Raw genomic sequence first — 27,728 nt, 5'->3', positions numbered from 1 at the left:
CTGTAGCAACTGAAGATTTTATTTCTATGTGTTTGTGTCTAAACACATTTTTACTAGATTTGTTCAGTCCTCTTCCCTGGGTACATATCTTATTACTTCAGCCTCATCACAGCAGAAAGTTGACTTGGTCCAGCTATTACGTTGGGACTGGATTTTGTTTTATAAATCAGTGTTTTATCATTTCTCAGTTGATTTTGTTTAGGGACACCCTTCTCTACATTTCAGGCAGTTTCCAGGATTGTAGCGTAAACATTTTAGAAGAGCATTTGTAAATAGCCAGCATAGTGATGGTGTCCCCTGTTGTGATTTAAAATTTTTTTTACATTACTTGACAACATTAACAGAAGTCACTAGAATATGCTTAAGAATCAAGCTTTCTGGTTTCTCTTAAAAAACACAGCCCCACCTTCTCACATGGGTTTGGCTGAGTCAGCTGCTTCCCTGTAGGGTAGCATACATATTCTTTTCTGCTTGGTGCCTCCACTGCTGAATTTCTTTAGGACTACGATTATTGCTCAGAAGTAATTCTTCCTTAAGACTGATAATAATTTTTATCAGGGATACAATGAGAGACGGGGGTTGTAGCTAAGTAGAGAATGTGAACCATTGCGGGGAAGGAAGCCCCTTAACTCACTCACTGATCACTGTAGGCATTTGAGTTTGGAACCCTGCATTAGAAGAAACTGCTGTTGAAGAGAGTCTTTTGCAAATTGAGTTTATTTTGTAACGTAAATTATTAATCTCTTATATGTTGGGTTTTATATATTGGACTTTAAAAATGAGGCAAAACAGGTGGTGATAAGCTAGAAAATGCCTATCACATTTAAGGATTTCACCTTTTAAATTTTTAGTTCCAGGGAATTCCAGTCATGTCTCAGTGGTAACAAACCTGACTAGTATACGTGAGGGCGCAGGTTTGATCCTCATTCAGTGGGTTAAGGATCCGGCGTTGCCGTGAGCTGTGGTGTAGGTCCCAGACACAGCTCAGATCCCACTTTGCTGTGGCTGTGGCATAGCCTGGCAGCGGTAGCTCCGATTCAACCCCTAGCCTGGTAACTTCCATAGGCTGCACTCACGGCCCTAAAAAGCAAAAAATTTAAAAAATTTAAAAATAAAATTTTAGTTCCATTTTTTTAATGGATTGCCAATAAAATTAAAACTTTTGTAGTGGCAGTGCTGTGTATCTCAGTATTAGCAAATATTATTAAAACCTACTGTACATAGATCCTAGGATGCATACGAGAGTTAAGGATACAAAAAAACATATAACATGTGACTTTTGTTTTTGAGGAGCTTATGGTCTGGTAGATGCGGCCAGTTAAATGCATAAAAATGAAAAATTTATGAGGTTTTTACCACAAATTAATCAGGGAACAATTCACTGAAATACACTGAAAATTGCTTCAAAAAATTGCTGAGGTAAATGGATCCAAGTTGGACTTGAAAGAAAAAAGTGGGATCCCCATAGACTGAGTTGAAGTTGAGGATTAATTCCCAGATGAAAATAGAGCATAGGAATAAGCATGTTAGACGTATGAAACACCGAGTTTATAGTTTGGCAACATGGGAACTGGCAGGTAGCTTGGAGTGGAGGGCTGCATTGTAAAGAGACTTTTGTGGAGGGCTGAGGAACGGACAGCGGAATTCTTGAAGGCTTTTGAGCTGAGGTATGTTATATGTATGAGTGTGTTTAAGATCTGTTTTTAAATTCATATATGGGTGCTAAAAATAATGTTGACTCATTTTCTTGTAGAGAATGGTTTTTCTTGCTTTCACACGAAGTTTTAAATCCCATGTATTGCTTATTTGAGTATGCTGGAAAGAACAACTACTGTCTACAGATAAATCCAGCATCAACCATCAACCCAGATCATCTTTCATACTTCTGTTTCATTGGTCGCTTTATTGCTATGGTAAGTTCTGACCTTCTGCTATCTATTCATTCATTTTTTATTTACATTTTGCTTATTTCAAAAGTATTTTAAAGAGAGGATTTTAAAAAAATGATACTCATTATTATCCTTGGTTATGTGTGTTTACAAGTTTTGTTATCAAGGAATTTTGCCTAAAGGGTATCAAAATACAGGTTTTTTTGAGTACACGTGTGAAGTCAAGATTATGAAGATTATTGATTGAGCCACTTGGTCTTTAAAAGTCCTGTCATTTAAGCCTAATGATAGTGTGATCACTTCTATAAAAGGAAAATCTGAGTTTATAATAATTAAACTTGGTTGATGCTTTAGGAAATTTTAGAGCTTTCCAGAGCTCTTGTGAAACTGTAGTCTTCTTGAGAAGTGTTTGTATTTATTTATTTGCACTTTATTCATTCACTCAGCAAATATTTGTTGAGCACCTACAATGGCATCATAGTATGAGAAAGATGAAACCATGAAAAAAAAAGGCACAGTCCCTGTTCTCAGGGATCTGAATTCTGTTAGAGGGAGACAAATAGTAAATAAATATATGCTTGGAGTTCCCGGCGTGGCGCAGTGGTTAACGAATCTGACTAGGAACCATGAGGTTGCGGGTTCGGTCCCTGCGCTTGCTCAGTGGGTTACGGATCCGGCGTTGCCGTGAGCTGTGGTGTAGGTTGCAGACGCGGCTCAGATCCTGCGTTGCTGTGGCTCTGGCGTAGGCCAGTGGCTACAGCTCCAATTCGACCCCTAGCCTGGGAACCTCCATATGCCGCAGGAGCGGCCCAAAGAAATAGCAGAAAGACCAAATAAATAAATAAATAAATAAATAAATAAATAAATATATGCTGAGGACAAGGGGGTGTTTTTCTTTCTTTTTTTTTTCTTTTTCTTTTTATTTTATTTATTTATTTATTTATTTATTTATTTATTTTTTGTCTCTTTGCTATTTCTTTGGGCTGCTCCCGCTGCATGTGGAGGTTCCCAGGTTAGGGGTTGAATCGGAGCTGTAGCTGCCAGCCTACGCCAGAGCCACAGCAACGCAGGATCCGAGCCGCGTCTGCAACCTACACCACAGCTCACGGCAACGCCGGATCCGTAACCCACTGAGCAAGGGCAGAGATGGAACCCGCAACCTCACAGTTCCTAGTCGGATTCGTTACCCACTGCGCCACGACGGGAACTCCTGTTTTTCTTTTATATATAGTATAATTAGAGGAGGCCTCTCTGATGGGTAACATATGAACAAAAAAACAAGAAAGCAAGGGGTTGAGTCATGCATATATTTTGAGAACATCATTATAGGCATAGAAACATCAAGAAAAAGGCCTTTAAGTGGAAGTACATCTTTGAAAATATCACGGCTGAGCAGAGTTTCTGAGGGAGCATGTATGGAAGATGAGGTTGAGAGGTACTGTGTGGGATCTTTAGGAAAGTAGCATAATGTGACTTAGATTTTATTAGGCTCAGTTGGCTGCTGTGTAGAAAGAGACTATAAATGAAGTCAAAGGAAAGCGAGAGTAGAAGTGGAAGACCATTTGCAACTGGTGAGAGTTGATAGTGACTTGGACTTGATTGGAAGAGAAGCAGTAGAGGTAGTGAGAAGTGGTTTGGATTCTGGATATATTTTGTAGGTAGAGCTAACAGGGTTTTCTGTCAGTTTAGATGCAAGTTGTGAACAAGAGTCAAGGACAGCACTAAAATGTGTGTCTGGCTGCAGTTGCCATTTCCCACGATGGCAGAGTTGTGGCAAGAGCACATTTGGGGGGGTGGAGAGAATCATGCATTGGGATTTGGTTTGTTTAAGATATCTCCAGTATTCAAGTGGAGATGTGGATTAGGTAGTTGGATACACAAGTCCAGCAGTGAGAGGGTATCTAGGTAAGCCTATGCGATTGTTCAAAGAATAAGTGTGGGAGTTCCCGTCGTGGTGCAGTGGTTAATGAATCCGACTAGGAACCATGAGGTTTCGGGTTCCATCCCTGCCCTTGCTCAGTGGGTTAAGGATCCGGCGTTGCCGTGAGCTGTGGTGTAGGTTGCAGACGAGGCTCAGATCCTGCGTTGCTGTGGCTCTAGCGTAGGCTGGCAGCTACAGCTCCGATTCGACCCCTAGCCTGGGAACCTCCATATGCCGCAGGAGCGGCCCCAGAGATGGCAAAAAGACAAAAAAATAAAAATAAAAAAATGAAGAATAAATGTGGACAGAGAAAAAGTTTAAAGACATCAACAATAAGTTGGGGAAATAGGAGTTCCTGTTGTAGTGCAGAGGAAACGAATCCAACTAGGAACCATTAGGTTGAGGGTTCAACCCCCGGCCTCACTCAGTGAGTAGGTTAAGGAACTGGCATTGCCCTGAGCTGTGGTGTAGGTCACAGATGTAGCTCAGATCATGAGTTGCTGTGGCTGTGGTGTAGGCCAGCAGCTGTAGCTCTGATTCGACCTCTAACCTGGGAACTTCCATATGCTTCAGGTGCGCCCCTAAAAAGCTAAAAATAAAAAGTAAAAGAAATAAGTTGGGGAAGTAAGCAACCAGCAAAAGGGCTGAGGCAGAGGAGGAGGAAGGAGAAACAAATAAGAATGGTTTCCTGAAGAGGAAGAAAGAATTTGAAAGTATGTTTCAAGAAGGAAGAAGTAATCAACTGTGTCAAATGCTGGTAGGCTGAGCAAGATGAGGCCTGAGAAGTAACCCATTTGATTTGGCCAGATGAGTGATATTCAGGAGCAGTGGAATTGAAAGATTGATGGGCATGAAATCAACAGAGTGGAAGGAGAAGTGGAAACAATGAATATAAACAAATCTTTTAAAGAAGTTTGCTGTAAAGGCTCATAGAGAAGTTGGGCATTAACTAGAAGTAGGTATGGAACCAAAAATGGGAGGTAAATAAAATGTTTATATTCTGATAATGATCAAGTAAGAGAAGGAAGAATTTGATGAGGCAAGGAGATAGGGAATATGGAAACAATGCCCTTGAGTGGGGAGCAAGGAGATCTGTCTAGTGTAGATAGGTTAATAGATAGCTTCTCCATAATGGGTATATAGATTCAGATGCTAGTAGTGAGCAGATGTGATGGAATACACAAAATCTCTTACGATACCTCTGTTTCCTCAGTGAAGTAGAAAGCAAGATCAGTTAGCTCAGAGTGAGGAGGTATTGAGGAATGAAATAGTCATCTAGGAGAGTGGGAGACGGAATGAAATTGGGGATATGTGATTCTCAGGCAGCACTACGCTTCCAACCTGAGGCTGCTGGTCGTGAGCCTGCAGCATGGTTGCATGTGCACTTCTGGCACGTCCCACTGCCCAAGCACATGTATGGAGTTGGTTGACAGTTATATTTAGCTAGAGTTTGGTTTTACCAAAAATATAAAAGTATACTGTATTTTTATATACCTTTATACTGGGGAGGCAGCATTTGAAGGTAAATAACGGAGTAATTTTAATGATTGACAATGGAATCTGAACTGAGGGGAAAAATAACTTTGTAAGAGGGCTGAGGGACAGAGGCAAGATCACAGGTTCCATGGGTTTTTTTAGATTTCAGTAGGGTCAGAAATCACTGGTGTTATTACTAAAAGCAGTGAGCTGGAAAATCAGGTGCTGTTTGGAATTGACTTTATGAAGGAATTTTAGTTAGTGCTAATAACAGAATCTAAAGTATGGTGTTGAGAATATTTAGGTAAGTTAAAGACTAATAAGATCATGGGAAGGACCAAAATGCCAGGGTAGAGCAGCATGGGAGTTCCCGTTAGGGCGCAGTGGGTTAAGAATCCAACTGCAGTGGCTCAGGTTGCTCTGGACGTGCAGGTTCAACCCCAGCCCAGCACATTTGGTTAAAGGATCCTGCATTTTTGCAGCCGAGGCTCAGATTCAGTTGCTGGCCCAGGAATTTCCATATGCCAGGGGTGTAGCCATAAAATTTAAAAAAAAGAAAGAATCATGAGCATGATGTTCAAGTCTTCAGAATGATGATGGTCATGTTGGGTTTGGGCTTGAAGGCTAGGGTGGCTTAGAGAGGAGAAATTAGTGATAAGTAACACCCACCCCACTTGCAAGCCTGGTGACATGAAGAGGAGAGAGAAACAGCCACCTACCCCTCTAGAGGGTTTGAGAGGAAGCACAGTGCCCAGAAAAATGCCAAATTTCTGGTAGAGCAAAATAGCACAGGATCTTCAAAGAGAGTTGAGGGTGTGGGGGATTTTGCTAGTGATGGATTTTGCTAGTGCTAGCACATTAGATGGTTTTGAGAGTTTGGGGAGTTGTGAGACGTGAAATCAGATTTTGAGGTAACAAGCAGATTGGTGGTGAGAGTCAAGGGGTGGGGATCTGGGGCCTCTTGTGTTGGCTTTTGTGAATGGGGTTAAAGGCACGATGGGTTTAGTCCTGAAAAATCTCTTAGGAAAAGGCAGCTGTAGGAGAAGAAAGGAGTGGAGAGGGGTCTTTCATTTCTGCATCCAGGGGCGGGGGGCAGGTTGTAATTCATGAAACATATTAGAAACAGTGAGACTTGGTAAAGCTCCTTTATCTTCCTCTTTTATAGTTACTGAAAGGACATGATATAGCTGAGTATTTGATCTCAGTTAAACAGATTCAATTTTAACTCTGTAAAGTGTTTTTCATACTTAGCATATTATATAGTATTTTAGTTGTCATGATTTATGCTGATTACTTAGTAAGTACTATTTTTTGCTTGTAAAACCTCATGATTTCTCTTGCTACCATTATGCTCTGAGTAAGAAATTGGTTGTCTTACCATTTTTTTAAGTAAAGTTTTTTGTTTTTCTTGTCAGGCACTTTTTCATGGAAAGTTTATTGATACCGGTTTCTCCTTACCCTTCTACAAGCGTATGCTAAGTAAAAAACTGACTATTAAGGATTTGGAATCTATCGATACTGAATTTTATAACTCCCTTATCTGGATAAGGTTTGAAGATTTATCTTTCAATAAGGTATTTTCTTGAAACTAGTTTACATATCTTGTTAATTAGTGGCTATATATTTATATCACCTAGAGACAACAACATTGAAGAATGTGGCCTAGAAATGTACTTTTCTGTTGACATGGAGATTTTGGGGAAAGTTACTTCACATGACCTGAAGTTGGGAGGTTCTAATATCCTGGTGACTGAGGAGAACAAAGATGAATATATTGGGTAAGATGATACATCTGATTGATCTTCATTTCTGGAACTGCTAGGGCATGCTAGAACTCTGTCTCTACCCTTACCTTTATCCATGTTCACTCCTTTAGGAAGTTGTTCCATGTTCCTTCCCTCTTTCACTTACCCTTTTTAATCATTTTTCTCTCTACTTAGTTCTCAACCGAACCGATGTTCTTGAAATAAGAGAATAAATGGCCTTCACTTTCCCACCGCCACTTGCTGTATGCATCCTACCTTTGTCCTGGTCAAAAATCAGAGAACATTGGTGCTAAGAAAAGCCTTTCCATTTCCAGATGAGGAGACAGAGGCTCTCTGTTTCAGTAGCAGAGCCATACCTTGACTAGCACTCTGATGCTCACTTCCTGTTCCATCTCACTTTGCCCTTTTCACTTACCTTTTAATAGTTCTCACCACAACCTCTGTTTTGAAACTGTGTTCCCTTATATTCTGTGATCCATTTACAACATAGTGATTTTCTTCACTTTCTCTTTTAACCGTGGTTAAGAAAGGTTTTTCTGTTTTTAAGCCTTTTATGTCACACACAAATTACATATTTTTAAATCCTGTCTTTATTTTCAGCTTAATGACAGAGTGGCGTTTTTCTCGAGGAGTACAAGAACAGACCAAAGCTTTCCTTGATGGTTTCAATGAAGTTGTTCCCCTTCAGTGGCTACAGTACTTTGATGAAAAAGAATTGGAGGTTAGGGTCTTTTATTTTGCTATTATAGGGAATGTTAATTGGGAGGAGGGTTGTTATGCTTTAAAAAAGAATGTTCACACATTTTAAAATCATGTGGCAGAAATCTTCAGTCCTCTTATTCATCCATATGTTTAGGGTGTGTTAAATCCCAGCCTTGGGTAAGGGTCCTAAGTTCTCAAAAATTTGATGATGTCATGGGCACAAAATCATCAATCAGTGCCAGCTGTCAGAGCTCCTAAAGAGTCAGTGCCACCTTATTAATAATTTGGAGAACTTTATGAAATCCTAGTTTAGTAGTGAGTTGCCCCAAAGATTAAATTTTTAAGTCATAAGTTCATAGTGGTCCTAACTCAAATGTATTTAAAATTGTTAGAAATAGGAGTTCCCGTCGTGGCGCAGTGGTTAATGAACCTGACTAGGAACCATGAGGTTGCGGGTTCGGTCCCTGGCCTTGCTCAGTGGGTTAACGATCCGGCGTTGCTGTGAGCTGTGGTGTAGGTTGCAGATGCGGCTCGGATCCCGCGTTGCTGTGGCTCTGGCGTAGGCTGGCAGCTACAGCTCCGGTTGGACCCCTAGCCTGGGAACCTCCACATGCCGCGGGAGCGGCCCAAAGAAGTAGCAAAAAAATAAAATAAAATAAAATAAAATAAAATTGTTAGAAATATATCTAATTTTCTTTTTTTTCTTTTTCTTTCTTTTTTTTTTTTTGGTGATAAAATACACGTAACATAAAATTTACCATCTGGAACCTTTTTAAGTGTACACTTCAGTGATATTAAGTATATTCACATTATTGTGCAACCAATCTCCAGAACTTTTTCATTTTGCAAAACTGAAACTCTATACCAATTAAACACCTCCCTATTTCCTCTTCCTCCCGAGGCCCTGGCAGCTACCATTCTACTTTCTGTTTCTGAGTTTGACTAACTCTTGTTACTTAATATAAGTGAAATCATACAATATTTGACTTATTGTGACCAGCTTGCTTCACTTAGCATAATGTTCTCATGGTTCATCCATTTTGTAGCATATGTAAAATTTTTTTTCCCTTTTTTTTGGCCACGCCCACAGCATGGGACATTCCTAGGTCAGAGTTCGAACCTGCACCACAACGGTGACCCAAGTCACAGCATTGACAACACTGGATCCTTAACCCACTGAGCCACCAGGGAATTCCTTCTTTTCTTTTTAAGATTGAATAACATTCCAATGCATGTACATACCACAGTTTTGTTTATCCATTCACCAATCAGTGAATCTTTGTGTTGCTTCCACCTTCTGGCTGTTGGTGAATAATGCTGCTACGAACATGACTGTACAAATATCTCTTTGAGATCCTGCTTTCATTTCTTTTGGACATATAGCCAGGAGTGGTATTTATGGATCATATAGTAATTCTCTATTTAACTTTTGAGGAACTCTCACACCGTTTCTATAGTGGCTGCACCATTTTACATTCCCACAAAAAGTATACAGGGCTTCTAACTTTTCTACATCTTTGCCTATACTTGTTACTCTCTGTTTTTTGTTTTTTTTTTTTTAAATAGTAGCCAATCTAATAAGTGTGAGGTAGTAGCTCACTATGGTTTAGATTTGTATTTCCCTAATGATTATGTACTGTGAATTCTCGAAGTCTTCTTTCCCCACATAGATTAGAATATAGGCAGGGTGTTGGGACAGTGCTTTGCATTTCCTCTCTGCCTCCTTTGGGAGCAGTATTTTAACTTCAGCTTCCTTGGGTCCTCAGTTTTGTTCATGTAATCAAATGTGCATATGGGAAACTAACATTTTAAATTCTGTACATCAGTATTCCTATGTAGAAATTAGCCTCTTAGAAACTGACATGGGAAGCATATGGAATACAGGACTCTAAGCCTGAATGACATATAGACTATCTAAACCCGATTAACATCTCCTTCTTAATACCTTGCTTACACACATTAGCAGAAACACATTAGTAGAACAAAAGATATTTTTGAGGGTAATATTAATCATTTTTTAAATTGCCAACTTTATTAAGACTGAAGAAAATTAGGCAATTTTGTATTCTCGAAATTCATACACCTAAAATATTCCATGCCCCAAGTTGAGAACTCCTGTTTTAGAGGCCCACTCAGTGAAAGAGTGATATTGTGGCAAGAGCCTGTCATTAAAGCAGAGATGAGACTGAAACAGTAGATCAAGAAAGATATTAATAGGCGGTTACTTCTGTATTACCCTTGGTAGCATTTATAGTCTTCTTACATAGAGCCTTGTGAAATAGTTTGGTTATATGATAATTTTCTTACACATATATGGAGACCAAAACCTTTATTGGTAACTGATTTGCCTTTAGCTCACTGTGTAGAGCTGTGAGGAAATAAAGATTTTTGTTTGTTTTGCTTTGTCTTGGTTTTTATTCCTCTTGTTCTTTTACTCCCATTATCTCTCTTAACCACAAATAATACTATAAGGGATATTCACACCATTATTCACAATATTAGTTATTCATAATCATGCCCATTTTTACAGTTTAAATTCTGTTTTAACCTTAAGAATCTGTAACAGTCATTCTTTTTATAAACTCTCATAAACCCTGGGCAACTTTTCAATTTGATAAAGGACATCAACAAAAAAGATAAATCCTAACATTCGAAATGGTGGTACTTGGGAGTTCCCATCGTGGCTCAGTGGTAACGAACCCGACTAGTATCCATGAAGACGCAGGTTCGATCCCTGGCCTCACTCAGTGGGTTAAGAATCTGGCATTGCTTTGAGCTGTGGTGTATGTTGCAGACTCAGCTTGGATTCTGCATTGCTGTGGCTGTGGTGTAGGCCAGCAACTGTAGCTCTTATTTGACCCCTATCCTGGGAACTTATATATGCCATGAGTGCAGCCCTAAAAAGACATATATACATACACAGTGGTACCTTGACTGTTCCTCATTAAGATTGGGAACAAGGCGAAGATGTCCATGCTCCACTTCTATTCTGCATTGTATCAGATTCCCAAGCCACTGCACATGGAAATCAAATGTATGTTCACACAAAGACTCTTCCATAAATGTTCATCACATCTTTATACATCAAAACCAAAAATTCTAAAGTAACCTAAATGTTCATCAAGTGAATGGATAGGATTTCCCACTGTGGTTCAGTGGGTTAAGGATCCGACTGTAGTGGCTTGGGTATCTGGTTGATCCCAGCCCAGCAACATGGGTTAAGGATCCCATGTTGCTGCAGCTGTGGCGTAGGTCACATCTCCAGCACGGATTCAATCCCTGGTCTGGGAACCGTATATGCTGCAGATACAGCCAAAAAAAACCCCCCAAAACAAGTAAATAGATAAATAAATTGTTGTATATTTATATAATGAAATACCACGCGGCAATATGAAACTGCTGGTACCTGCAATATGGGTGAATCTCATAAACATTTTGCTGAGCGGGAAAAGAAAACGGTTTGGGGGGCGTGTAGTATATCTTAATAGTCTCAAAAAGCCAATCTGTGTTGAAATTGCTGATTACCTAGAACTAAAGATGAGGATGGTGGTTTTAACTGCAAAAAGGACACAGTGGAAATATTATACATCTTGATAGTGATGGTGGTTTCACAGGTGTTTACAGCTATCAAAATGGATCTAACGCTGTACTTAAAATATGCACATTTTATTGTATGTAAATTATAGATCATAGTTGCTTTATGAGAAGTAAATTAAGTATTACACTATTTATTTTATTATGCCCCAAATAGTTTCATCCCATATATAGTAAACTGGGGTGACTTGAAAATTTCACAAATGTAAAATGCTTTATCTGCTGGATAAATGAGTAACAGGAAGTCTGTGTATTTTTAATTAGAAATGGCTAAGGTAGCATAGGTGTAAAAAAAAAAAAAAGAACTGGAGGTATATGTTTGAAATGTATCGATAATTTGGATATCTTACTTGGGATATATTTATAGTAAAAGATACATTCTGTTTTGGCACAGCTAATGTTTTCCTTGAAGAATAGTTACTTTAAATGTTTTCAGTTTAAGTTCAGTAAACATGGGGAAGATAAAGTACCAAAGAATTCTGCATGCTAAATTGCTACACATTTTGCTGAATTTATTACTGTGATCATTATTTGACATACACATGGTTGTTCACAAAATTATGTATGTGCATAGCTGTGCATTAGCAGATTCTAGTCATATGGTTACTCTCTTCACTAAATCTGTGCTGTGACCTGATACCATGCTCCTTTCCCAGGTTATGTTGTGTGGCATGCAGGAGGTTGACTTGGCAGATTGGCAAAGAAACACCGTGTACCGCCATTACACAAGAAATAGCAAGCAGATCATTTGGTTTTGGCAGGTATTTGCTTTTATATTTTTGAAACAAAGTAACTCAAAGTGTTTTCTAATAAAACAGGGGTTTAAAAAGAGTTCATTTTTTAAGTTAAAACTGCTTTGGGACATGATATTTATTAGTCTTTGAATTTTAAATTAGAAGTGGACAGTGTGAACACTTGTTAAAGGATTTTCCATTGATTATTTCCTAAATGAAAGAATAAATAGCCATCTTCTTTAAGTAACAGTGTAATGGTAACAGTTGTAGGTATAACATTTTTTTCTAGCAGTATGAAAGTATAAATTCTACTTACTACTAGAAGTAAATAAGGAAAATAAGGAAGTTTGTTTTTAATGAGAAATTATTTAATTCCTCTAAAGATGATAATATGCCAGAGAACTAGAAAAATCTAGAGAGTAATATCCAAGAATGACTTTCTGTTCTTTCTTCTTTCCCTTCTCTTTCTCTCTCCCCTTCTCTTTTCTTTTTCTCTTTCTTCCTCTCCTTTATTTGTTTGTGTTTGCGTGTTCTTTGAGAATTTAAAATGTCTAGGTCAGAGATACTCTCCACCTAAATTAATTGAAATTCATTTCAACTTAGTAACTAAATATCTGGTTTCCTTGTGCTTTACCTGTTTAACTTTCAGGTGGAAAGCCTAGGATTTTGTATTATTATAGAAAGATTTTTCCAAAAGTTGCATCTTTTCCTAAGGATATGTCATGTGCTTATTACACCATACTCTCAAGAAGTGTGGACACTTCTAGAAATTTATTTTATAGATATACTTCACATATACAAAATGGCACATATCAGAATATTTATTGCAACATTAATGTTACGCTAATGGAGGCTGGAAATGCCTAAATGTCCATTGGGAGGACTAAGTGAATAAATTGTAATATATCCATTCTGTAATTCTATATACCTCATTGTCATTATGTTTCTTAATGCAAATTAACAGAATATTGGAGAGTGATATATTCCAATACAATATTAAGGGGAAAAGGAAGTTGTGTGTATTATTTTGTTGAAAGGAAAATATATGGTCTGTGTAGTCGAAGTATGCTAGTGTCTCAATGCAGTGCAGAGGTACAGGGCACTCTAGCAACAGGAGGAGAGCTGACTCCTGTATGTGGGGTGCTCTTCCCAGTGTGACCTTCTACTGCCCTGAGTTCCACATTGAATGTATCACCTTTTTGTAAAAAATAAACAGAAAGGAGTAACTCCATTTTCAAGCCTAAAACATCAGAATTGCATCAGGTGTCTGTAATCTTTCCTTTTAGGCTCTTTACCAGCTTTATCACTCCTTTTGTTCCCTGACTTTGTTTGGACATTTGTATCGATATACCTGAGGAACTTAAGCATTGGGTCATGCAAATCCAAATGAATAGTATTTTCTAACTTGGGTTTGCAGTAGGGAAAGTAGTGAGGTTTATGCCAGGTCCGGTAATAAGTTCTATTTCCTTGTCTTGATGAAATATGTGCCTCAGCACAATTCTGCACAGAAACATTTTTGGTCATGATCAGCATAGCGTTTTTGTCTTAACATCTTATCCTAAGCTAAAGTTTAGTCCCTGTTTGTAAGATTCATTTCTGCTCTTAGAGTATCCCCCAAGTTCCTTGTCTTTAGGACACTCAGATCAGTTCAGATCGGTATTTCCCATTACCCATTTGTCTTCGCTGTGAAGAGATAGTGAACTACTTATATTTTTAGAATGCATACTTCAGGTTTTCAGGTATGAAGAATAGAGTTGGGAAATGGTGTTTAGTAGAAGAAAACACCACAAATAAGAGTGGCAGTCGGGAAGTGTTCATGAAGTATTTGGTAGCTTACAGGAGAGAACAGTAGTTGGCTCAGGATTAACAGTGGTTTACAGCTCAGCCGGTTTGAGAAGGACAGATTCATCTACCTAGTTCTCCCTTCTCTTATAGGTACAGTGGGGATGCTAATTATAGTACCTACTTCATAATTTTGGTATGAGGGCTAAGTACATAGAAAGCCTAGAACACAGTGCATGGCAGGAGCCCTCCACAGGTGATATCTGTAAAAGTGTAGCCCAGCCACATCTAAGCTACCTTTCAGTGGTCTGACCTTGGACACACGGCAACCTTTCTGGGCCTCCTTTCCTCTCTGTAAGATGGCCGTCATAATAATAGTGGCCAGCATATGGTGTAATTGTAAGGCTTAATTGAAGTAAGATTAATCATCTACTTAGGATCATGCTTAGCCTTAATAAATGATAAATGCTACAACCACTTATCACATGTGTTTTAAACCTACCTTCAGTGTTAAATTTCTTAGTCTTCTAATTTTCTGGAAGAAATTTAAGAATAATTTGTACTATTTCCATTACTGAAAAAAAATCAAGTATTTATTTTATACTAAAGTAAATTCGATTTTGTTACACAGTTTGTGAAAGAGACAGACAATGAAGTAAGAATGCGACTGTTGCAGTTTGTCACTGGAACCTGCCGTTTACCTCTAGGAGGATTTGCTGAGCTCATGGGTAAATGCATTTTCTCTCAAATAATTGTGATAATAATGGTGTTTAGACATTCAGCAGACTTGTACGTAAGGATTACTCTTCTGTGCTCTATGTAGGGCATCTACCAAAAGACATTAACGATTAATATCAAATACATTTCTAAGACAAAAATGAAAGTCTGCTCACATAGCCTGGCTGGCCATTGCTTTGTAAAGGGAGCGAGATTCTGTAGTGATACTTATCTTTCCACTTTGTAATTCTTATTGCTAGATCTCTGCACCAATAAACTTCTCTAGGCAGAAGCAGTGTACACTGTAGTTTATTCTGTATCAGTCATGTTGACTATGTGACATGTTCTATTATTTGACTAGTTGTTAAAACTAAAAAGTTTAAAGGACTAGATAAATTCTGTCTTATTTTCCTGGTTTAGGAAGTAATGGGCCTCAAAAATTTTGCATTGAAAAAGTTGGCAAAGACACCTGGTTACCAAGAAGCCACACGTGGTAAGTTCAAGAATCCTAAATAGGAAGGTGAATGCCAGAGCCTTTTTTAAAAAACAAATATAAGATCCAGTATAATTGCTTATTAATTAAAGTAGTCAGAATTTCAGTTTTGAAAACAGACTGATTAATATAGCATTCTGTAACTAAGCACTTTAGAATGATTGGTTAATATAAATACTTGAGAATCGTTTGATTCAACAAATATTTAAGAATACCCTTTAATAAGATTGAAGTGCTCCCTGCACTTTATGAAGTTTGTGTTCTCTTGGGGAAGGGGGCACAAAAAACAACCAACTATTTGCAAATTCTAGGTGTCTTTCAAAGGAAATCAAGAGGTTTCTATAATAGAGAACACTTGGAGGGAAACTTCCTCTAGACTGGGTGCTCAGGGAGGTTTCTCGTTTAAGTTGGGTTTGGTAAACAGCATGCTGTAGGAAGAAACAGGGGAAATGCATTCTTTGTACAGGGTCGCTTCCAGGGTCCCTTCTTACCTGAAGTTAAGACATCTTTATTCACGGAAATAAGGATGACTTGGTATGAATGGAACTTAATGAATTGTGGTGGTGGGGAGGGATAAAAAGAATATGGAAGTATAGGCAGGGGCTAAATTATGCAGAGCCTTAAAGGTTATTATAAGGAATTTGATTCTAAGGACAATTAGAAGCCTTTGAAGAGTTTTAGATAGCAAATAAAGAGATCTAAGAAAAATCACTCTGGCCACAGAGGAGAGAGAATTGGATCCAAGAGTGAGCACAGGGAGATTACAGAACTGTTATAGTCATCCAGGCAAAAGATGCTATATGTATATGTGGTTCTTTCAGAAGGTCAAAACTATTTTCATATTAAACCAAATTTTTGCCTTTTTTATTCTTTTGTCATTTGCTTTATGGTGCTAAAACAGTGGTGGGTAAAACTGCTGTTGACTTAGCATATGTCAAGGCAGTGGCACCAAACTGCTATCTCTGTACTTTTCAACACTGTACATTTGAAGTTGAAAGAAAAGCCAGGCTTATTGAATGTTGTTCTCAATGAAATAGTAAAAACTTTCATTAACTTCATTAAATCTTGACACTTGAAGTATTTATATGTAGATTTTTAACATTCTGTATGACAAATTGAGAAGTCTGCATAAAGCACTTTGGTGGCAATCTTGAGGGGAAGCTCTTAGGCAGTTGTTTGAGTTAAAAGCTGAACAGCTTACTTTTTTTAAAAAAATGGAATATTCTTTTTACTTGAAGGAAGACAGAAAAACTGTTTATTCAGACTTTTCTTGAAAAGTAATGAATTAAGGGCATCACTTTAAAGAAAACAGCTCACAGCATTTGTTGGCTGATAAAAGTTGAGGTTTCAGGCAAAAATTAGAATTTTGGAAAACTTATATATGAGATTGACAGCTTCCCAAGACTTCTTTTTTTCCCCAATATTTGAAAATTATAACGAGGTGAACCAATGGATGATTATCCATTCAAAGTGCAAAATAAACCAATGATTCTACATAATAGAGTACAAAACATCTTTTTTTGCTTTTTAGGGCTGCACCCATAGCACATGCAAGTTCCCAGGTTAGGGGTCAAATAGGAGCTGCATCTGCTGGCCTTCACCACAGCCACAGCAATGCTGGATCCTTAACCCACTGAGCGAGGCCAGGAATTGAACCCACGTCCTCATGGATACTAGTCGGGTTCGTTACCCCTGAGCCACAGCAGGAACCCCCAAAAGGTTCTTTGACAAGATTCCAAAACCCATGTTATGTGTAACCTTGTCAAGTGTAATATTTTATTAAAGAATAATATCCACAATTTTATCTGCAAAAAATCACATAAGTGATCTCTGTTTTCTAACTACATGTCTTTATGGGGACACTTTTCAGGTACTTAACCCAAAACAATGTAGTGTGACAGAATAAACACACACACATGAGTATCAGAGTATAGATCTCTTCTGTTAAGCCAGACATGATTTGTAAAAATATATTTCAGAGTAAATGATTTTTTTTAATTTGTTTTATTACCTCATAATGTGGTAAATATCAATACAAATAATTCACATAAACAAAAGTTCTTTGGGTTTCTCACTATTTTTAGTTGTGAAAAGGGATCCTATGACCAAAAACACTTGAGAACACCAACTTAAACTGGTCAGTCCGATAGAGGAGAGAATACTGAGATAGGTGATAGAGTTCATAACCAAAGGTGATAGAATTTGGATTCTGAGTATGAGTTAAGGAATTTGCCTTTGATAAAAACATTTCCTTTGTTATAACAGAAGAGGAAGGAAAGTTGGGTGTAAACTCTATATAGATTGTAGATTTTTGTGAAGGGAAAATAGAGTTATTAAGTGTTGTTTTCTCTTTTCTCAAAGTATAAGGTGAGGTCACTGCTTATAACAATGAAGAAGGGAAAAACTTCTAAGGAGAAAGAAAGGGAGAGCTGTCAGGGTAGACAAGTATATACTACAGAAATATGGCTAAGAATCCTGAACAGTATTGGATCTACTAGTTTGTCTAAAGTGACACTAATTGACCTAGTTGTCAGATGTCCCTTGCAGTAATTTTCAGCTATTTGGGTACAAGGAATGAGAAAGTAGAAGGTTGAATTCATTAAGAGTTTGAATAAGTTCCAAAAGGGAGAGGCAGGGATTAAAAAGTATTGCAAGGTAGTGATTATAATAATGGACCGTGACCTCTAAAATAATTATAATGATGGGCTATGGATTAAGTAAAAAGTGAAGATAGGAAGGGTCTGAGAACAAGATAGGATGGTGAGACAGTAATGGGTTAATGGGTTGGCATTTTAAAACAAGTTCAGGAGTTCGGGTCATGGCTCAGTGGTTAACGAATCCGACTAGGAACCATGAGGTTGTGGGTTCGATCCCTGGCCTTGCTCAGTGGGTTAAGGATCTGGCATTGCCATGAGCTGTGGTGTAGGTTGCAGACACAGCTCGGATCCCACATTGCTGTGGCCCTGGTGTAGGCCATGGCTACAGCTCCAATTCGACACCTAGCCTGGGAACCTCCGTATGCCGTGGGAGCAGCCCAAGAAATGACAAAAAGACAAAAAAAAAAAAAAAAAAAAAAAAAGGCAGAAGTTCAAAAGAATGGATGGAACAATCTGAGATGAAGAACAAAGGTAGGGATTTAATTCATATCAGGGGAAACATAATTGATGAGTATTGGGATACACATTTAGATGAAAATAGATGATCCAGGAGTTCCCATCGTGGCGCAGTGGTTAACGAATCCGACTAGGAACCATGAGGTTGCGGGTTTGGTCCCTGCCCTTGCTCAGTGGGTTAACGATCCGGCGTTGCCGTGAGCTGTGGTGTAGGTTGCAGACGCGGCTCCGATCCTGCGTTGCTGTGGCTCTGGCGTAGGCTGGCGGCCACAGCTCCGATTAGACCCCTAGCCTGGGAACCTCCATATGCCGCAGGAGCGGCCCAAGAAATAGCAAAAAGACAAAAAAAAAAAAAAAAAAAAAAAAAAAAAAGGTGATCCAGAAAGACTTGAGTTTTCACTAGTGATTATGCTAAGCAGGGCCATAATCTGTGGTGGACTCGGGGTCTTGATAATTCGTAGATTGGGTCTTTCTGCTCATCATCCCCAGTGCTTTGCTTAGTGAGGTGGAAGCTTTCAGGGCAAGGGTGCCTCAGGCTGTATATGTACTGTTCCCTTGGAGTCCCTGGGAAATGTATTGGTGCCTTCTCTTTTTATATATAATAAAATATTAGTAGCAAATTTTACTCAATGCTGGAACTATAACAAAAGCTAAACTAAAACTTAAAGCAGTGTTCTGATATTCATAGTAAGTGCTCAATGAAAGATGAATAGATTTTAGTATATCTTTGTCCTTTTGTAAACCAGCAGAAAACATAATGGCTAATGTCTTAAAATAGAACCCTGTTTGGGATATTTTTAAGTAATCCATTTCCTTATATATTTCAACTCAACATTAATTAAATGTCTACTCTATGCAAAAATGGATTTGTGTTGGGAGAGTAGAGATGACTCTGCCCTTGTGGGTTTTAGAATCTAACAGAAGAAACTAGCCAGTCATAATGCAGAGTAAAATAAGTGCTAAAATAGAAATAAAAAGGGCTTATGGAGAGGGGAATTATTAAGTCTGTATAACATGTTCGAGGAGAAATCTTGGAGGAAGTCGTAGCATTTGGACTGATAATTAGTAAAATTTTTATAGGCAGAAAAGGATATTCTAGAACACAGGAGAGCCATAAGAGCATGGTCATAGAACAGATAAGTATGTTTAGAACTTTAAATAAGCTGATGGGGGTGCTATTCCAAACAGCATAGGCTTTTTTAAACTGGCGTGTTTTCTTAAAGTACCCCAGGCCGTGATAAAAGGCTAGATAGGTTGTGAAGAATTTTTTTTTTTAAATGGATGAAGGATCAGCACACAGGAAATTCTGATAAGAGATGATGGGAAAATACATACAGAGGAGATACTGGTAGCAGTAGTAATGATCAGGAGGGAAAAGATAGCAGAGATTTAGTAGATAGAATGACAGACTGACAAAGGCAGTGACTGTCGGTATGGGGACTAAGATGTTCTGAAAAGAACATCATTTTAATTGGCTGCCTTGGTTCAAAAGGCTCTTTCTTGATTCTTACATAGGAGTAGAGGGCAAGGGCAAGTAGGAACTGGTAAGAGTGGTAGAAGGGAACTGAATGATCTATAGACACCTTCCACATGAGAAAATAAAAGTACTAAAAGGTTTTCACTTCTCGGAGCTGTTCTCATTAGGCAGAAGTGGGGACAGGACTAACCGCTGTGGTGCAGTGGGTTAAGAATCCGACTGCAGTGGCTCAGGTCATGGTGGAGGCGCAGGTGTGATCCCTGGCCCGACACAGTGGGTTAAAGGATCTGGAGATCCTGCACCTGAGGCTTGGATTCAATCCTTAGCCTAGGAACTTCCATATACTGCCGGTATGGCCATATTGTGGGGACCAAAACCCTGGACTCTAGAATCTCATCCAGCTACTCAGTGCTAAATCTTTAAAAAGTGTTATTCCACACCTTAGTAAATTGTAAAACAATACATTGACATCTTAAGCATTTTTAATATTTTCTGTATTTCATCAGTTAATCCCAACAGGGAACTCTTTGAGTCTGGCAAGACTGTAAGCATATTGTTTTAGAAGTGATTATACATATGATGGGATTATTGGAAAGGAAAATGTATGTATTTGGTTATTGACGGTCTCCATCCTAGAAAGTAAGTTTGATGAGGACAATGACTAGTTTTTCATCACTGTATCATTAGCTCCTGGAAAAATAACTGGTACATAAAAAATTTTCAATAAATAACTGATGAATGAGTTAGTGGGTGAGTGAGTGAAAGACAGACTCTTTAACCCAAGAAAAGTTAGGGAGACTTATGATACAGTGTAACAATAATAGTATTAAAAAGAAGAATTAGTTATTTAAAAATTCCAGTGTTTTTATACGTATTGCTATAATTATTTGTAATTCTAGTTTTCTCTGGGAAACATTAAAATTTTATGGCTAGGTCTTAAATTTGAATAGACTGCTATAAGAAAGTCTGTACATTTAATATTACAATCATTAAGTAAATTGTTAGAATACTTCTAGCAAGATTTTGACATTCTTCCTCTATCCATTTAGTTTTTCAAATGTGCTTTAAAAAATATTGTGTTAGAAATCTTTTCAGTTTGTTTTATTGAAAACGTCTGATTTTGTTTTTGTTTTTGTTCAGTTTTAATCGCTTGGATCTACCACCATATAAGAGTTATGAACAACTAAAGGAAAAACTTCTTTTTGCAATAGAAGAGACAGAGGGATTTGGACAAGAATGAATATGGCTTCTTGTCTTGGAGGAGCTCTTGCATTTAAATACCCCAGCCAAGAAAAATTGCACAGATAGTGTATATAAGCTGTTCATTATGTACAGTGAATTTTCTGAACCTCTCAAAGTATAAATGTTTTCCGTTCTTCCACAGAAATATGCAAAACAGCTCATCCTTTTCTACTTTATTTATTGTTCCCTTGAAGTGACTGACCAGGAAAAAGATCATCCTTAAATTTTCAAGCAAACAAGAGACTTTATTAAAAATAATAAGTATATATCTATATAAGCATTTATGATAGTGGCTCTAGTTTTATAGAGCTCTGAGTGTATTAACATGACAGCCATTCATTCAAAAATAATCTGGATTTGTTTTACCTTGTTTCTGTTATCCAGGGAAAGTACAAATTGCTCCATGTTTTTTCTCCCTTTTGTAACATCTCCTGAAGGTGTTTAGTTGCATGGCTGTTCAGGAAGGTATTAAGGGCTTAGGCCAAATCTTACTTTGAATATGTTAAAAATGCTGCTGGCTTTTTGAAAGACAGGTGCTTGAACCTGTCAATTTGTTTTAAATAAATATAATAGTTGAAAAATTTCCCTCTTTGCTACATCACTAATACTGTTAAATTCATGAATGAAACCATAACTTAAATGAAAGTCGTGTACTAACTAGATCCATTACATTTAGTTTATTCTAGAAATTAGAATTCATTGAGCAGCATAGAGGTTTGTTTACATGTTACTTTGGGATGCTAGGTATTTGTGGGATTAAAGAGAATCAGGCACTTCTGTACTTTAGTTTTAAAATTTGTAATGTTCTTTAAATTCATAATAAATTGATGCAATTTGATACTTAGGAACATATGAAAAGGTAATGTGAACTTTTCTGCTTTTGTGTTCAAAGTTTTGGTTTTATAAAGCCAGATGGATTGAAGACTTAAATAAGCATTCAAACACTCAAATAAGTCTAATGATTCTCTGTTACTGTTTGAATATCTTCATTCCTCTTAAAATCACAAAAATTCTGTGTATCTGAATAAGTATAAAAAAATATTTTGCCCCCGCCCTTTTTACATAGATTATTTTGTCCTAAATAAATAACACTTTGTTTTTCACTATCAAGGGCATTTGCTGAACTGCAAAGATGTATAACAAATTAAAATCTGATGTGAATGATATTAATGCTACTTTAACAAGCTGGGCTTCCTTAATATAAAAATTTAAATTTACATTTGTATCATGATTTCAGTATGCACTGTAAATTTCAATAACTTAGAAATTGTTTTATAACCATGAGAGTGACGTCTTAGAATGTTATCTGTAACATTTCACTAAGTACATACAGAAAATACTAGTATACAGTTTAATTTCCCTAAAAAATAGTTTTTATTTCGCCAAAGTTTTATTTTTCTACATATTATTTTAGATTGTGTTTTGCATTTTTATTCAAAACGCATAGTAAAAATGAAATAAAGTCAGTGATCCACTTGGGTTGAATAACTCCTTTCCCAAATTCTGATTACTGACATTCTAATTATTTTCAAGCCTAAAGAATTGAAAACAAAACAAACTAATGTATAGGGCAGACTATGCAATAGAGGTGACCAGTCTTCAAAAGGGCTACTTATTATACCATGAAAGAACCACTGCTGGATGAATTTTGCCATGACAGAAGTTACCATCATTCAGTAATGTGAGAACACCATGTAGCAGATTTGACTGAAGACAAGAAGCTTTCAGGATACCCATTCCTCTCCTCACTTCAAGTAAGAAATCACTGTACAGTAGATGAAGCTACACAGAGCCTACAGAAAGACCAAACCACCTTTGGAGAACTCATCAGGGCCTTTAGCCTTTCTTGCCAGTTATAGAAATCCAGCTCTATAGGCAGGATTTATTACCTTGATTTATCCACTCAGTGGCAGTGAGAGAAACCTGAAACTTTCTCCCACACCTCTTCCCACATCTGTCCTGTGCAGTGCTGGGCAGAGAGAAATCAGAAGCACAAGGTTCGCTGTACCTCAGCACAGAGGAAATGTGCAACAGAGGGAGCTCAGAGACAGGTTCATGTTGTCACTTCATTTCAGTGACACTCCCGACCACCACTAGTAAACTGAGCCGTCAGTGGATCACAGATGACACAGTTTCATCAATCAGATTAGTTGTCTGTCTTCCAGGGAAAGAAGCGACAAGTAGTGTTTTTAGTTTGTTTTTACTACTTCCAGGACAGTTATAGCTGAAAGGGGTTAATGAAACCTTTTGCCCTCCAGGCTTTTGTTAGCCACCTAATTCCTCTGGTAGTCAAAACTAGATTGGCTGGTCAACAGTATTGCCTGACTGGTGTGTTACATCTGAACTGGGTAAACTCCATGTATTTGATAAGAAAAATAGCTTTGTACTTCCCAAAGTGTGGAAACTCATAACTGCAAATTCTTTATGAGGTTCCTGAGCTGTCACCTGGGGAAATGGTAGTTCTGGGAGCTGTATGGATGCACTGCTACACAGACAACTGATGTAAGGTCATCTGTTGAATGTAAGGAGACATGACATTGATCTGCTGGACCAGCTGTAGTTTCTGTCCTATAGCCTTCTGAGTAAACTGGTGCCAAATGAAGCCTTGTAGGCTTTTGAGTGAATATTTGGTTGAAGCTAAGATCCTTTAGTGGTATTATAGAAGTCAAAACAAATCTTGTAACTGTTGAAATGGGCAGATAGACATTCTCTTGTAACATTCCCCACTCTTCTTAATCCATTGAACTTAAAAGCCAGACTTGAGGTCTACTGAGGATTTAGTCCCTCAAGGGAAAAGCTTAAACCATAACAGAGGAGCCTTTATCTTCCTGAGGCTCCTTTGTACCTAGTGTGTACCTTTCAGTCATAAGATAGAAACAGGTTATTGTTCTAAGAGGGCTGAGCAATGAATTAAATGAATAGGATTATTCATTTAATAAATTACATGGCCTTTGCCAAAGTAATCGACCCCTTCTGTTTTTTCTTCCCAGGCACAATCCAAAAGAGGTTGTACTATGAGTGCCTGCAAAAAAAAAAAAAAAAAGGAAAAAGAAAACCCAAGCCAACAACAAAGTGGCATCTCCCAGATTCTCAATTTTCTCTCTTCAACTCAACCGAGGAGAAACACAATCAGATGATAATGGCATTTTTAAATATTTACTGGTACTCATGGTAAATCCTCTGTACATGTTCTCTAATCCATCAGGTTGTTGGGTTTTTTTTTTCTCCTTGTAATTGTGCTTATTTTAAAAAGTGAATCCAAGAGAAGTCATTTTTTAAAAGTTCACAGTCTGTGATTAAACATTCAGTTAATTTTCTGTTGGGAAAATTTTTGGTAACAAGAAGTTAATTGAGAGCCTTCAAGTTCTTGCAGGATAACAGCCACTTTCCAAATCAGGTTTCTTTTCTCATTCTTAAAAGAAGGAAGGAAACATATCCACTAGAGGCAGTTACAATCACCCATAGCCTGTGTCTGTCATGTTTAGAAGACAACACTACAAAGTTCTTTTTACACATATGTGGAGAATAGGCATCTTAAACTAGCAGTCGGCTTTGAAACACCCAAGGAGAGAGTCAATTGGAGACTGCACCGGAAGAACATAATGGGTCCCAGGGTTCTCACTCTGAGTGGGTAATGCCAAGAACCAGTGTGAGGCCTGCCAAATCAGATTCCTGGGAAGTCAAAGAGGTTGAGAAAGCACACAGTCAGAATCTTGGGAAGGTGCTACATCTTGGAGACGGGAGCTATCTCCTTGTAAAAGGGAAGGAAAATAACAGCTCTGTAGAAGACCCAGCAATCACACTCCTGGACGTTTATCCCAAAGATGAATATTTACGTTGATATTAACTCATACCTAATGTTCTTAACAGCCAAAAATTAGAAACAGCCTAAAATTAGAAACAGCCTAAACGCCCTATGGTAGGTGGTTACATAAACCAGTACAGCCATACAGTGAAATATAATGAACAATAAAAAGGAATGACCTATTGACTAAATTTAGGTGGACCTCAAAGGAGTTATGCTGAATGAAAAAAAGCCAGTCTCAAAAGGTCACATACCGTATGACCTGAACAGATTAGAGATCGTCAGGAGTAGGGATGGTGGCAGGGGAGGTAGATGGGTGTGACTGTAAAGGGAAAGCACTAGGGATTTCTTTGATGGAACAGTTTCTGTGCCTTGATTGTGGTGGCAATTAAAAAATAGACGTGTGGAGTTCCCTTCATGGCGCAGTGGTTAACGAATCCGACTAGGAACCATGAGGTTGCGGGTTCGGTCCCTGCCCTTGCTCAGTGGGTTAACGATCCGGCGTTGCCGTGAGCTGTGGTGTAGATTGCAGACGTGGCTCGGATCCTGCGTTGCTGTGGCTCTGGCGTAGGCTGGTGGCTACAGCTCCGATTCAACCCCTAGCCTGGGAACCTCCATATGCCGCGGGAGCGGCCCAAGAAATAGCAACAACAACAACAAAAAAAGACAAAAAGACAAAAAAAAAAAAAAAAAATAGACGTGTGACAAAATTGTGTATAACACACAAGTGAGAGCACTGAACATCTCCTGGTTTTGATATAGTACTATAGTTACAGGCAAACTGGGAAAAGGATATATAGGACCTATCTCTTATTTTTTTTGGCAACTTCTTATGAATCTATGATTATTTCAAAATTAATTTTCTTTTAAAAATTCAAAGACAGACCCTCCCCTCCATAAAAGTCTTTATTACTGAAAGATACCTCATTTTACAAAAAACATTTGGCAGAGAGTACTACTGACCTAATCTGAACTCCTTACCTCCCATTTTATAACCTGGCATTGCTGGTAAATCCACACACAAAAATCACACTAGGCAGAAAATAATATTCAAAGTTACTCTTAAGGAAAAACTAAAAAGGAGGACATTGAAAATGAAAATGCTCAACAAAAGAAACTAAAATTTTTAACACAATATACTAATATGAATTAAATGTGAATCACTGTACACAGGAAAAAAATCCAAATTAGAAATACAAAATCTCAGAACAGGACAAAAAATGTGAAGATATGAAATGCCTGCTAAGTGAAATCAGGAAAGTTTGAAGAAAAAGACAAAAACGTCTCAGAAGTGAAGACAGACTAAGGAAGAAAATACATAACCAAAAATAAACTAAGGGACATGGAAGACAGAAATGGAAAAAAGCCAAGAAAATGAAACTGAAAGAGGTAAAAAGAAAAATCAAAGTGACAAACATAAAAGGCAAAGATCTAATATACATATAATTAATTGGAGTCCCTGAAATACAATGAAACAGTGTCTTCTCTTAAGTTCGGTCAATAGGCCCTGCTGGAATGAGAGACAAATCTGTAAGATTTTTTTAAAACACTTAAACGCAATGTATGATTCTTGAATTTTTTAAAGTGTGAGATATTTTTGGAATATTTGAGGGTATATGAATATCACTGGTCTGGAGTAGATACTATTAAAGAATTACAATTAGATATTTTTAAAGAATTCTCGTGATAGAGATGTTTTTGTTTAGAAGGATGGCCTTATTCTGAGACAATGCATGCTGAAGAATTTAGGGATGAAATACATGCTGTCTACAATTTCAAGTTTAGAAATACAAGTATATGAATATATACACATATATAGGTAGAACACAGCAAAAGATTAGCAACTGTTGAATGTTATTAGCAATTGATGGGTGTATAGAGTCCAGTATTTTCATTTTTCTTTTTTTTTGAAAACATACATCAACAGAAACAGCACATACCTCACAATATTAAAATGTTTTTCCTTTGAGAAAAATCCACCTACATGTACACTCTCAGATTTCTAAGTGGCATTCAAGCTACTACTTTTTATAAAACTTAAGATTTTGTACTGGTGGCACCCCTAATAAATAGCATTGTCCTATATATTTAAAACATCTTAATTTCCATTTCACCCTTGAGTTCCATGTTCCTTTCACCACATTAGGGAATAGAATTTGGGCTCTGCCTGTGACAAATCTATCCACTTGTAAGACTACCTCACATTTAACAAAAAGAGAAAAAAAAGCAACACTCCATTTTCAGTCCTCTCCTGACTTGAGTTCTTTCCTTACACAGGTTGGCTCCAAGATACATCATTTAACTGCTTTACACCAAGAACCCTCATCATGCTAACCTAACTTTCACTGCACCTTCTCTGCAAGATCTCAACTCTGAATCAGTCCAACTTGAAAATGCACTCCCCCATGCCACCTCTTCCACAAAGCTTTCTTTTCTTGATCTCCTCCCATCATGATATAACCCAATCCTGCTTAGAAATCTCATAGCACTTTGTATTCCTGGTGTCTCAGACACACTATCTCTGCCTCTAAGCCATGGAGATATCTACCACTCTTATAGCAGTTATTTCTTTTGCCTTGTTACTTGTGAAGAAATCTAGAATTTTGTATATTTTGTTAAATGGTCACAACATTAAAAACTGATAAAACATCCATAGAACAGTTAGGGCTAATATATTTATTATCTTTATAATTTGATGAAAAGGTGATGTTTCTTAAATATTTCATGGAAAAATTCCTCAGTTCTTATTACTGAAACCTGTGAGCAACTGAGCAGCTTCTGTCTGTACCTAAAATGGAAGAATATATGTTATAAACAGTACATCATTGAGATCAACTTGTGAAATTTAAGTTTATAATTTCTAAGGGTTTGTAAAAAACCAGAACTGCACATTGTAAGAATAAAATTTCTTAAGAACTCTTAGAGATGAGATTCTTAGAGAATTCTTCCACATTAGTACATATCCCTTGCCTTTTATGTTTTAGAAATCTTACTTGATCTGTTGTATATGTCAGACA

General features: G+C 37.6%; 2 protein-coding genes across 19 annotated transcripts in view; one reads left to right on the top strand and one right to left on the bottom strand.

The window, feature by feature from the left end:
* Positions 1-27,728, top strand: part of WWP1 (WW domain containing E3 ubiquitin protein ligase 1) — a 139,243-nt gene that overhangs the window by 99,092 nt on the left and 12,423 nt on the right. For 9 of the 12 annotated variants that reach the window (XM_013996632.2, XM_005662985.3, XM_021089146.1 and 6 more), the window contains 8 exons: positions 1,754-1,913; positions 6,702-6,835; positions 6,924-7,064; positions 7,653-7,773; positions 12,005-12,109; positions 14,496-14,592; positions 15,002-15,074; positions 20,805-22,123. In XM_013996632.2, coding sequence (XP_013852086.1) covers positions 1,754-1,913; positions 6,702-6,835; positions 6,924-7,064; positions 7,653-7,773; positions 12,005-12,109; positions 14,496-14,592; positions 15,002-15,074; positions 20,805-20,904 — 931 coding nt within the window. In that variant the 3' untranslated portion in view covers positions 20,905-22,123. Of the gene's footprint in view, positions 1-1,753; positions 1,914-6,701; positions 6,836-6,923; positions 7,065-7,652; positions 7,774-12,004; positions 12,110-14,495; positions 14,593-15,001; positions 15,075-20,804; positions 22,124-23,896; positions 23,972-27,728 lie in introns of those variants that run through there. The other 3 variants (XM_021089149.1, XM_021089141.1, XM_013996633.2) reach the window with 3 other exon arrangements.
* The window catches only part of RMDN1 (regulator of microtubule dynamics 1), a 41,302-nt gene continuing 37,609 nt past the window's right edge, over positions 24,036-27,728 (bottom strand). For 4 of the 7 annotated variants that reach the window (XR_001308148.2, XM_021089160.1, XM_013996637.2 and 1 more), the window contains one exon: positions 24,036-24,578. Coding sequence is in view for 5 of the 7 variants with exons in the window: in XM_021089160.1 (XP_020944819.1) it covers positions 24,525-24,578 (54 nt within the window). In the remaining 2 variants the exon portion in view is untranslated. Of the gene's footprint in view, positions 27,500-27,728 lie in introns of all 7 variants that reach the window. The other 3 variants (XR_001308147.2, XM_021089161.1, XM_005662992.3) reach the window with 1 other exon arrangement.

The sequence above is a fragment of the Sus scrofa genome, chromosome 4, assembly GCF_000003025.6.
Source record: "Sus scrofa isolate TJ Tabasco breed Duroc chromosome 4, Sscrofa11.1, whole genome shotgun sequence".
NCBI lineage: Eukaryota > Metazoa > Chordata > Mammalia > Artiodactyla > Suidae > Sus > Sus scrofa.
Note: the sequence above shows the minus strand (reverse complement) of the source record. Positions and strands in the feature narration are given on the sequence as shown.